This window comes from Macaca nemestrina, chromosome 1, assembly GCF_043159975.1.
Source record: "Macaca nemestrina isolate mMacNem1 chromosome 1, mMacNem.hap1, whole genome shotgun sequence".
Taxonomy (NCBI): domain Eukaryota; kingdom Metazoa; phylum Chordata; class Mammalia; order Primates; family Cercopithecidae; genus Macaca; species Macaca nemestrina.
Window position 1 is genome coordinate 140,232,777 of NC_092125.1, and position 13,344 is coordinate 140,246,120.

Consider the following 13,344-nt stretch of genomic DNA (forward strand, 5'->3'; position numbering starts at 1 on the left):
TTTCATTATAATCCTGCAGACTCTGGTCCTAAGACCAAGGAGAAAGAAATAATAGCACTGAGGGGCTCTTGCTGCAAGCCACTAACTGTACCCTAGAGTTTTAAAAGTTCCAACTACTACAAAGGAAAGTATGAACTGGATCTTTGGTAGGTAGTAGAGTACATGGATCACAAGAGCTTGAAAATATCTTCATCTTACTATACCGTTTAACTTTCTCAAAAGCATTCATATCTAATTTTCTCCTCCCAATAATGCCATAAAATAGGAAGGGAAGACTACTGTTTAACAAATGAAAAATGTGGAACTCAGAAGTAAAATTACTTCCTTAAAGTTGTAAAGAAAGATAGGTAATGCTTGGCTCTACTATGGTAAACCCCAGTTAAGTGATACTATTTCTGAGACAAAGTTATTCTAGATATTTGTCACTTTTGGGTCCCAATTACGAACCAAGGTCACATACTGTGGGGAAGGCCAAGAATATTTTCAGACTTAGCAAATGGTGAAATCAGGCCATTCACTGCCATTATCCAGCCTCTTGTCCACAGTATATTTTGCCACTAAGGCCTTTTTATAGGTCTAACTGAAGTCATCCACCAGTGATGAAATGATGCATTTCTACAGATGGTTCAACTTGGTTAAGTGTCCTCAGATACCAATACAAGTTGAGCATCCCTATTCTAAAAGTCCAAAATCTGAAATGCTTCAAAATCTGAAACTTTCTAAGCATCGACCCCATGTGGAAAATTCCACATCTGACCTCGTGACAGGTTGTAGTCAAAACGCAAGTGGCACAACAGTTTATTCAGTGTCCCCAAGGAAAAAACAAGCTTTAGACTAAGCATACAACGTGTATATGAAACATAAATTAATTTTCTGTTTAAACTTGGGTCTCATCCCCAAGACATCTCATTTGTATATGCAAATTTCCAAAATCTGAAAAAGTCTAAAATCCAAAACCCTTCTGGTCCCAAGCATTTCAAATAAGGGATATTCAACCTGTAGCTGTCTGCCCAATTTTGACACAAGAAGAAGTTCAAAGACAGCTGACTGTAGTATACATTTTCAAAGCTCTGTATTTAAGAGTCTCATATAGACAAATACAAAAGGACTTTATAAATAGTTCTTCAAACACCAACAGAACTGGGAAACTAACATAATTACTAGGCTGATAATGCTACAAGTCAAATACAATATATTTGTTTTCTTCTCCCATAGGAATATGTCTTTGCATCTCAAGATTCACCTGGGGCTATCTATCGATTATTCACAAACCAAGATCTTTCCCACCCAAGGCATTCATACATATTGTACCTACTACCAAAATTGCCCTTCTTCCTCATCTTTTTTTTTTTTTTTTTGAGACAGAGTCTCACTCTGTCACCCAGGCTAGAGTGCAGTGGTGCAATCTCGGCTCACTGCAGCCTCCGCCTCCTGGGTTCAAGTGAACCTCAGCCTCCTGAGTAGCTGGGATTACAGACATGCGCCACCACACCTGGCTAATTTTTTTGTGTTTTTAGTAGAGACAGGGTTTCACCATGTTGGCCCAACTGGTCTCAAACTCCTGGCCTCAAGCGATCTGCCCACCTTAGCCTCCAAAGTGCTAGGATTACAGGTGTAAGCCAATGAGCTCGGCCCCCTCCTTCATTATTTACATAGCTGATCCTTCCTTCTAAGCATAGTCATGTGCTACACAGTAACATTTTGGTCAACCACAGATTACATATACAACAGTGGTCCCATAAGATTATAATGAAGCTGAAAAATTTCTATTACTCAGTGACTTTGTAACCACTGTAATGCAATGCTTTACAACATGTTTGCAGTGACCTTGGTATAAAACAAACCTACTGCACTGCCAGTAGCATAAAGTCTTGCACATATACTCATTAGGTACAATACACAATACTAATAACAAACGACTGTGTTACTAGTTTATGTATATGCTATTTAGTTGTCCCTTGGTATCCACAAGGCACTGGTCACAGAACCTCCTGAGGATACCAAAATCCACAGATACTCAAGTTTTGCAGTATGACCCATAGAACCTATGGACGCTAAAAGTTGGCCCTGGCTAGGCCCAGTGACTCATGCCTGTAATCCCAGCACCTAAGGAGGCCAAGGCAGGAGGATTGTTTGAGGCCAGGAGTCCAAGACTAGCATGGGCAACATACCAAGACCCCGTTGCTACAGAATATTTTAAAAATCAGCCAGGTGTGGTGGCAGGCACCTGTAGTCCTAGCTACGCAGGAGGCTGAGGTGAAAGGATCACTTGAGCCTGGGAGTGTGAGGGTACAGTGAGCTATGATCATGCCACTGCACTCCAGGCTGGGCAAGAGACAGACCCTGTCTCTTTTAATGAAGAAAAAAATAATAGGGTGTGGTGGCTCACCCCTATAATCCCAGCACTTTGGGAGGCCAAGGCAGGCGGATCACAAGGTCAGGAGATCGAGACCATCCTGGCCAACATGGTGAAACCCCGTCTCTACTAAAAAATACAAAAAAATTAGCCGGGCATGGTGTCGGACACCTGTAGTCCCAGCTACTCGGGAGACTGAGGCAGGAGAATGGCACGAACCCGGGAGGCAGAGCTTGCAGTGAGCTGAGATGGCACCACTGCCTGGACTCCATCTCAAAAAAAAAAAAGGAAAAAAAGAAAAAAGAAAGGTAATGTCATTAGGATCCATAACTATATTATAATGACAATGCTTTGAAATTTTAAAAGTATTTTTAGTACTAGATAAGTGCTTCACAAACTACCCTTCTATCTCCCTGATTATGGGAGAATTCTTTAACTGCTATCAAAAAATCCTCAGAAATGAGAATCAATAGAGGGGTTCAAGTACCGATAAGAACTTTAAATTAAATGAGGACAGGAGAAAGTGATGCTTTATCTTATCAAGGAAAATGGTTTACTTTGTTTCTATATGTTCAAAGTATTTCTTTTAATACTTACATTTTTAGAGACAGGGCCTTGCTTTGTCACCCAGGCTGGAGTGCAGTGGCACATCATAGCTCTCATAGTTCACTGCAGTCTCAAACTCCTGGGCTCAAGCAATCCTCCTACCCAATCCTCCTGCCTCAGCCTCCTAAGTAGCTGGGACTACCGTGCCTGGCTCAGGAATAAATTTAACAGAAGAAATTCAAGAATTGTACAATGAAAACTACATAATGTCAGAGAAAGAAATTACATAACATCTATGTAACTGGAAAGGCATCCATGTTCATACATGTTAATAATATTAAAATGACAAGTCTTCCCAAATCAATCTATAGATTCAATACAATACCTACCAAAATCCCAGCTGCGTTTTTTGCACAGACTCACAGATTAATCCTAAAATTTACATGGAAAAGTGAAAGGAGCCCAGAATAGCCAAATTGTTTTTAAAAAAGAAAAAACTTGAGGACTCACACGTCCCAATTTCAAAACTTACTATGAAGTAATGGTAATTAAAATGTTATGGTACAGTCCTAAGTACAAACACATAAATCAATGGAACAAAACTGTGATCCAGGAACAAACCTTTACATGGATGGTTAATTTATTTTTGACAAGATTGTCAAACACAAGTCAATGATGAAAGAATTAGTTTTTTGAACAAATGGTACTAGAAAACTGGTATCCACATGCAAAACACTGAAGTTGGACCCCTACCTCACACCATATATAAAAAATTAACTCAAAATAGATGAAAGACACTAAATGTAAAAGCGAAAACTATAAAGCTCTTTAGATATGGCATCAAAAGCATAAGCAAAAAAAAAAAGGAATAAATTGAACTTTAGCAAAATTAAAAACATTTGTGCTTAAAAGGACACCATCAAGAAAGTGAAAAGACAATCCACAGGATGGAAAAAAAAAAGTCTGCAAATCATATCTGATAAAAGACTTGTATCCAAAATACGTGAAAAACTCTTACAACTCAAGAATAAAAAAGCCTCATTTTTTACATGAGTAAAAGACTTAAATAGACAGTTCTCCAAAGGTATACAAATGGCCAACAAGTACATGATCCTCAATATAATTAGCCATAAGTGAAATGCAAATCAAAACCACAATGAAATACCAATTCAAACCCTAGAATGGTTATAATCAAAAGACAGACTATAGCAAGTATCAGTGAGGATGTGGATAAACTGGTGAGATAATCACTCAGCAGATAATTGCTTGTGAGATTGCAGAATGGTGCAGTCTCTCTGAAAAACAGTTTGGCAGTTCCTCAAAACATTAATCCGAGTTATCATCTGACCCAGCAATTTCACTCCTAGATATGTGTACCCAAGAGAAACGAAAACATGTTCACCCAAACCTTATACATGAATGATCACTGAAGCATTACTTATAAAAGTCAAAAAGTGGGAACAACCCAAATGTCCATCAACTGATGAGCAGACAAAAAAGGTATATTCATATAATGAAATATTATTTGGTCCTAAAAATATATGAAGTGACTATAAACGTTACAACATGGCTGTACCTTGAAAACATTAATGATATAGTTTGCATTTTGTGTTCCTGCCCAATCTCCTGTCAAACTGTAATCCCCAACATTGGAGGAAGGCCCTGGTGGGAAATGACTGGATCATGCAGGCAGATTTTCCCCCCTGCTGTTCTCATGATACTGAGTTCTCTGGTTGTTTAAAAGTGTGTGGCATTGCCCCCATCTAATCCTCCTGCTCTGGCCACTTCAAGAGGGCCACTCCGAGGGGAAGTTTCCTGAGGCCTCCCCAGTCATGCTTCCTGTATAGCCTGTGGAACCGTAAGCCAGTCAAAATTACTTTCTTTATAAATTACCCAGTCTCAGGTATTTCTTCATAGCAGTGCAAGAATGGACTAACACAGTTATGCTAAATGAAGGAAGCCAGACATAAAAGGCCACATATTGTACTACTCCATTTATATGAAATGTCCAGAACAGGCAAATCTATAGACACAGAAAGTAAATTAGTGGTTGCCAGAAGATAGGGGAGGGGTGAAGGGGAGTGACTGTTAATGGATTAAGATTTTCTTTTTGGGGTGATGAAAATGTTCTGAAATTAGGTAGTGGTGATGGTTGCACATGTGAGTATACTAAAAAAACCACTCAACTGTACACTTTCAAAGGTTGCATGTCAATTATGTACATACAACTATAGTATATAAATTATATCTCAATAAAACTTATTTAAAAACTGTACAGTTAAGATTTGTGCATTTCAATATACACTTTACCTAAAAATAAAACTTTTGAAAATAATAAAAACAATGGGCTGGGCGCAGTGGCTCAATCCCAACACTTTGGGAGGCCACAGCAGGAGGACTGCTAGAGGCCAGAAGTTCATGACCAGCCTGGGCAACACAGTAAGATCCCATTTCTACAAAAAAAACTAAAAATTTGCCAGGTGTGGTGGTGTGCACCTGTAGTCCTAACTACTTGGCAGGCTAAGGCAGGAGGATCACTTCAGCCCAGGAGTTTGAGGCTGCAGTGAGTTATGATAGCACCACTTCACTCCAGCCTGGGTGCCAGAGGAAGACCCTGTCTCTTTTTACAAAAAAAAAAAAAAGAATGGATACATAAAAGTTCATTATTCTATTCTGCTCACTTTGTATTATGTTTGAAATATTCCTTAAGGTTTTTTTTACCTAAGTGTAAAAACAAAGTAATTTTTTTAAACAACAAAACATTCCTAATATCCATCTTTTGTTGTTTTTTAACACAGGAATCAGAATCTTATATTTTAAAAAGACTAGAGAGGTCACTATCTTTCATTATTCTATTGCAATGTTATACGAAAACAGAAATATGACAGAAGACATGGTATATGGTAAAAATGAATACTTCATCTTAAATGTACAAAAAGAATCTGAACTTCCTCAGTTCTACGGCAGTTCCTCATCCTTGGATTCCTGTGGTTTCCATGGTTAATGAAGGTAACAATTCCTCAATACATGGATGCAATAACCGCTAATACTGTGCCGTCCATTACAATAGCACTGCTACATATGGCCATTTAAATTTTAGTTTTAATGAATTAAATTATAAATTCAGTTCTTAGTCTCACTAGTTAACATTTCTAGTGTTCAATACCCACATGTGGCTACTGGCTACTGTACTGGATACAGCAGATATAGAACACTGCCATCACTGGAGAAATTTCTACTAGATAGCACTCTAATACCTAAGAAATATCCACAGGGAAACTTTTACATTCCAATTTAGGATTGTTATACTGGATTTCACAGCAATAAACAAATTTTCCTGAAGAACAGGGAAAACAAAGTACAAACATATTAGCCATCAAAGATCGTTCATGAAAGTGTAGACTAACTAAAACAGCAGTTAAGTTTTACTTTCAGAACCATCAAGCTACAGATGTTGGTCACAGCAACTCCTCAGTTTCTTCAAGTCAGATGTAAAGATTATGCTGAAAAATGATTAAAGCAAATTATCCTTAAAAGATCCCACAAAAAGGAATATTTATAATCCATGAAATCAAAGAGTTAATGACCCACAGTAAAATACACAGAATAAAATGTCTTTCCCAACAGAGCTTTGAGGAAACGGGGATAATTTAAAGAACTATTAAATATAATTGTGTCATCTAGAAAAAAGGCTTAACAAGATGATTTCTGTACAACTAGTTCTAAAACTGTGTGTGCATTTCATCCTGATAGTCACACATTTCCGTTAATACCCACTAACATTATAAATGTAGTATCAGGAAGCAGGTGCGTTCTTAATTCAAATACTTAGAACAGTTTTAGCACTTTAAAAAACTGCAGGTGAACTAATTTTAAAATGTGAATTCAAATACATTTTTATATTTAGGAATCTGGAAAAACAACAGTCATTTTGTATTCCCTCTCAAGTTATAACTAAACTATCGGGCACTTAAAGCCATCAGTCAAAACAACTCCCTTTAAAGCACTTTCAAACCTTAAAAAGGTTATAATGAATTTAATTACATTTTATCCACATTAACTACTTCTACATTCAACTATCTTTGAAATTTACTGACAAAAAAAAAAAAAAAAAAAAGGAATTCCCAAGAGAGAATGAAAGCATGGAAATTGAAACCACCTTGTAGGCTAGGTATACAGCAGGGTCACATGGAATCGACCTGAAGGAGAAAGTAACTACTATTACCACCGGAGGTTCTGGAGTCAAATTAAATCAGGTACTATTTACATATTTCTAGCTCTGTACTGACCTCACATGGTGCTTTCCTATGTATTACACACAGGCCTAGCTAGGTTTTCACATTTAAGTTAGTGTTACATGGTTTCTATCTTTAACCAAAGTTAAATGTTTTAAAGAATAGAGTAACATTCCACAAGCCTTTTCCCATTGTTCACAAACCCTTGCTGTTTGTCAGATCACCCCGATAAATCCATCTGTTCCCTCTAATTGCTTCCAAAGAAAAATTCAAGCAACCAAGGACACCAGATTGTAAAACACAGTCAGAGTTAGAGTTCTGGCACTACCGAAATATGTTAACAAATCTTGGCAAATTAGTTAAAATTCCTTAAGCCGTAATTACCTCAGTTGTAAGAATACAATACAAATCTACATCCTAGATGTAGATTGTATGAGTTAGGTTTAATTAAACAGAAGAAAGGCCTCAGATTTTCGGTGAGTTCCAAATATAAGGTACCCAGCTCTCCCCCATCTCACTTTCCCTTCCACCTCTTCCCTTTAAGCTTTCAGGTTGTGCTTCCACCTCCACTTCAGTGTGTTCCCCTTATCCTTACCAGCACCTACACTCGAACCCCTTTACTCCAATTCCATACAATTTCACCACCCTCCGATTCCAAGCTGCTACTTCCCTTTGCGCACTGCTAAGGTCCCAGGCAACCCTCCACTCTGCTCCCCACATTTCCCTCAGCCCCCATTTCCCAACGGCTCCTCCTCTCGGCTCCCCACTCCCTCGTCACCAGGTTCATCCTGCCCCTCCAACCGTCTCCCGCCCCCAGGTTCCTTCCTGCCCTCCAAACACAGCTTCCCCGTCTCAACGTTTCATCTTCCTCCAACAGACTCCCCCAACGACCTACTTGCTCCTTTAGTCCCTATTTTCTCCAACACTCAACTGACTACTCTTCTTCATCCATTCTTTTCAATATACACATAAATGCAAAGGCACCCACATACAGGAGCCCCCACCCCCACCTTGGTCCTCCATCTTTCCCTTTTATACATGCTTCCTTTCTTCCTCCTTCTCCCCCACCCCCATCTCCTCCGGAAGAGTCTGTTCCCAGGCCAAGGTCTCTCACCTCATTCGGTCACTTCAGTGGTGCCAACCGCTTCATACAGGAAAAAACAACCAATCCGTCCCCGTGGGCGCTTCCCCTGCGAGTCCGAGCACTTACTGGGCACCTGCCCCACCGGGTACCTGGCACATATGCACGCACAAACCGAGGTCTTTGGAGACGAGGGTTGGGAGTAGAATGAGCTTTCTTACACTGGCCTCAAACACAGCCCACTTCAATACAGCCCCTCGCCATTTTGGTTTCCCGCGGACTGCCGGTGCATTCTGGGAGCGCGGAGCGACTCCGGTGCCGAATGGCAGCTCTCCAAAGCCGCGGGGGGGCAGGGACTGCGCGGCGAGCGCGGAGGAACACCGCGTCCTGCGTCCCCGGCTGGGGCTGAACAAAGAAGGACTCTTTAACGTTGCAGTGAGGCTCAGTCCTTCCGCCGCCCGGGCTAACACAATAGTGAGCGCTGTGCTTCTGATCGGCGGCTGGCTGGGTCTGTTATACGGGAAAGGGTCGTGTGCGACCTTCGGTGTGCGTGGTCGTGACGGTGCTCTGTGCATCTTGCTGGGCCGATTTCTTTTCCCTGGAGAAAATCTTAACTGAAGTACGTTTCCTCTACCTTCATCCTGAGGCCTGCTGTTAGAATTTCCTTCAGCGGGGAGAAGACCCGAGATGTCGAGATTTAATATTATTCAGCGATTCACTGTCCAGTCCCAAACTGCTTATCAGGAGCTGCTTTTATGAAAGACTTTCAGACGATTTTTTTCCTAACGATGAAAGGTTGTTTTCTGTTTACCCGCTTTGCAGTCCTTCCTAGTTGTAATGAAATCTGAGAATAGTCCCCTGCAAAATGGTTTAAGAAAACAATTGTTTATTAGTGCAGACCCTTAGCCCGCCCAGATTCTGCTGCCAACTGACAAGCTGTGAGATTGTATGCTTGTCTCTTTAACTTACACCTAGACACAACCCAGCTCCTCTTAGTAGCCACGTGTGGAATCTTTCTTTATAACTTCGTCAAAATATTTTTAAAACCATTTTATATTTTTGTCTCATACTATGTCACAGAGATAGTGGACACCGTATTTTTTCTGTCTCTGAAAAAGTACCTCTTGTGGTCTAAGCTCATTTGGCTCATACTTCATAAGGGGTTCCCTCAGCCTGTGATCTCAGAATTTGGCAAATAAGCATATTCATTTTACCCAATACCATTCAATACTTTAAATATTGTGGTCGAACCCTTCCACTCCTCTGCTTCTCCTGAATAATAGTCCTAACCTTTTAAGTCTGTCTTCTTAGTGTGCCCTCATTGTATCTACTTACCTACTACCTTTCAGGTTTCACTTTATTTCAATTTTGATCATCGTCTCTCATAAATTCGTCTTAAGTGACCTTCATACGTTGGCTGAGAAAAATTTTGACTTAAAAAAAGTAGATGCAGCCGGGCGCGGTGGCTCATGCCTGTAATCCCAGCACTTTGGGAGGCCTAGACGGGCAGATCACCTGAGGTCGGGAATTCGAGACCAACCTGACCAACATAGAGAAACCGTGTCTCTACTAAAAATACAAAATTGGCCAGGTGTGGTGGCACATGCCTGTAATCCCAGCTACTCAGGAGGCTGAGGCAGGAGAATCGCTTGAACCCGGTAGGCGGAGGTTGCGGTGAGCCGAGATCAGGCCATTGCACTCCAGCCTAGACAACAAGAGCAAAAACTCCATCTCAAAGAAAAAAAGTAGATGCATTACCATTCAGGAGCATGGCATTAAGGTCAATAAATAAAATATTAAAAACTAGATGCATTCCAAAAATCAATAAAGATATTGCACAAACAGATGTATTTGCTGTGCAGCTAAGCCTAATCATAGAACACCTGTTTTGGAGAACATTTGGTCTCAGTTTTCCTCAGCTTTCTGTAAAGTGGTCAACAAGCCTCAACTTCAGAATCTTCAGTGATTCAATACTTCAGAGGCATTCATTTCCACCTCAGAAACTCTAATAATTTAGGCTCTTTGGCTACACAAAAGTATTCTAATCCCTTATACATTAGAGAAGTCAATTATGCCTCTATCGAAAAAAGTTTATTTTTCTGTGCAAACATGTGAGTATAAAGGTGTAAGCAAACATTTTAAGGAAACCAAGTGTTCAGAGATTTAAGGACACTCAGGGAGTCACAGTCAAATATAGAGAATACCTGTCAGCCAGCCACCAGCAGCTTGCTCCTGTAATCTCAGTACTTTGAAAGGCCAAGGTAGAAGGATCACTTGAGCTGGGGAGTTCAAGACCAGTCTGCAGTCTGGGCAACATAGTGAGACCCTGTCTCTACAAAAAATTTAAAAATTAGCTGGGCCCCTGCCTGTAGTCCCAGCTATTCAGGAGGCTGAGGTAGTAGGATTACTTGAGCCCAGAAAATCTAGGCTGCTGCCCTCCAGCCTGGGCGACACCGAGACTGCCAAAAACAAACAAACAAACAAACAAAAAAACCTGCTGTAATTGTGGTTCCTCAGAAATATAAAGCAAAGTGAACTCTGGGTAAGAGTAAACTGTACTCTTTATTGTTGTATGTATTTCTGTGAACATCCTTACGGTCATTCATAAGTATTCTGGTTCCCCTCTCTGTTGCAGACACAGTAAAATTGCACTTTCTGGCTGGGCACGGTGGCCACGCTTGTAATCCCAGCATTTTGGGAGGCCAAGGCGGGCAGATCACTTGAGGTCAGGAATTCCAGACTAGCGTGGCCAACATGCCAAAACTCTGTCTCTACTAAAAATACAAAAATTAGCTGGGCATGGTGGTGTACGCCTGTAATCCCAGCTATTCGGGAGGCTGAGGCAGAGAATCACTTGAACCCGGGAGGCAGAGGTTGCAGTGAGCCAAGATTGCACCACTGCACTCCAACCTAGGCGACAGAGGGAGACTCTGTCTCAAAGAAAAAAGAAAAACAAATTGCACTCTCTTGCACCCCTGAAGTTAATTGCTTTGACCAATAAATGGGTGACATGTATCACTTATCAGGAGAATCTTTAAGAAGCAGAGGCACATCTCCCTCCCCCATGTTATGGTAATCATGGAAGCTTGTGTTGAGATAGAATGTCTGTCGCTTTCAGTTCCTAAATGTCTACAATAAGCAGTGACTAGAATTGTGCAATCATCACCACAATCTGCTTTTAAGACATTTCCATCACCCCCCAGAAATTCATTATGCCCATTTGCAGTCAACCCTCCTTCCAAGCCCTAGGCAATTTGCTATCTGCTTTCTGACAATTTCGCATAAATGATTTCATACAGTAAGTAGTCTTTTGCATCTGGCTTCTTTCACTCAAAATGATATTTTTTAGGTTCATCTACATTGTACCAGTCAGTAGTTCTTTCTTTTTATTGCTAAATAGACTCCATTTGAATGAATGTACTAATTTTGTTTATCCATTCACCAGTTGAAGGACATTTAGGCTATTACGAATAAGACTGCTATGAACATTTCTGTACAAGTCTTTGTGTGGACATTCATTTTTTATTTTTCTTGAGTAGATCCCTAGAAGTGGAATTACAGAGTTGTATGGTAAGTTTATGTTTAACTTTTTAAGATACTGCCAAACAGTTTTCCAAAGTGTAAGCAATATGTAAGCCTTCCAGTTTCCCAATATCCTCACTGATACTTGTTGTCTATCTTTCTGATTTCACTCATAACAGTAGGGATTGCTAGGCATGGTGGCTCACACCTGTGATCCCAGCACTTTGGGAGGCCAGGGCTGGAGGATTGCTTGAGCCCAGAAGTTTGAGACCAGCCAGGGCAATACAGTGAAACCTCATCTCTAAAACAATTATGTATATATACACATATACATATATATATATATTTTTTTTTTTTTTTTTTTGAGATGGAGTCTCTCTCTGTCACCCAGGCTGGAGTGCAGTGGCGCAATCTTGGCTTACTACAACCTCTGCCTCCTGGGTTCAAGCGATTCTCCTGCCTCAGCCTCCTGAATAGCTGGGATTATAGGCGTGCGCCACCACACCCGGCTAATTTTTGTATTTTTAGTAGAGATGGGGTTTCACCATGTTGATCAGGCTGGTCTCGAATTCCTGACCTTGTGATCTGCCCACCTCGGCCTCCCAAAGTGCTGGGATTACAGGCATGAGCCACTGTGCCCGGCTAAAAAATAATAATAACTATTACAATAATTTAAAACAGTGGGAATGAAGTGGTTCAATGTGGTTTCAATTTGCATTTCCCTAATGGCTAGTGCTATTGAGCATCTTTTCATTGGCTTGTTAGCCATTCTTATATCTTCTTTAGTGAAGTGTCTACTCAAATATTTTGTGTATTTTTAACTGAGCAATCTTCTTATATCAAGTTGTAAGAGTTCTTTATATATTCTAGATTTAGGTTCTTTAACAGAAGCATGATTTGCAAATATTGTCTTCCTGTCTATGACTTTACGACTTGTCTTTTCATTTTTCATAATGGTATCTTTTCTTTTTCCTCCAGAAACAAGGTCTCACTCTGTTGCCCAGCCTGGAGTGTAGTGGCACTGATTATAGCTCACCATATCCTTGAACTCCTAGGCTCAAGCAGTCCTCCCACATTAGCTTCTCAAGTAGCTGAGACTACAGGTGCACACCATTACTCCCAGCTAATTTTGTTTTAAGTTTTTTAGAGATGGGATCTCTATATGGAGCCCAGGCTGGCCTGGAACTCTTGTCCTCAAGCCATCCTCCCACCTCAGCCTCTCAAGTAGCTGGGATTACAGGTGCAAGCCACCCTTGTCAAGGCTTAATGTATTTTGAAGGGAAAAAGTTTTTTTTTTTTTTTTTTAATTTCAATGAAGTCCTATTTATCTTTTTTAAAATACCACATGCTTTTGGTGTTATAACTGAGAATTCTTTTACCGAAGTCTATTTTCTATTACATTTTCTTCTAGAAGTTTATAGGTTTAGCTCTTACATGTAAGTCTATGATCCATTTCTAGTTAATTTTTGTGCACGGTGTGAGAGGTATAGGTCTGTATTAATCTTGTGGCTGGGTATGGTGGCTCCTGCCTGTAATCCCAACACTTTGAGAGGCTGAGGTGGGAGGATCGCTTGAGCCCAGGAGTTTGAGACCATCCTGGGCAA

At 40.4% G+C, this 13,344-nt stretch overlaps 1 protein-coding gene across 2 annotated transcripts in view; it reads right to left on the reverse strand.

Annotated features, from left to right (window-relative positions):
- Positions 1–8,530, reverse strand: part of LOC105485397 (metal response element binding transcription factor 2) — a 58,799-nt gene extending 50,269 nt beyond the window's left edge. For both annotated transcript variants that reach the window (XM_011747725.2, XM_011747724.2), the window contains exon 1: positions 8,252–8,530. Coding sequence is in view for 1 of the 2 variants with exons in the window: in XM_011747724.2 (XP_011746026.1) it covers positions 8,252–8,256 (5 nt within the window). In the remaining variant the exon portion in view is untranslated. The remainder of the gene's footprint in view (positions 1–8,251) is intronic.
- Between the last annotated feature and the right edge of the window lie 4,814 nt (positions 8,531–13,344).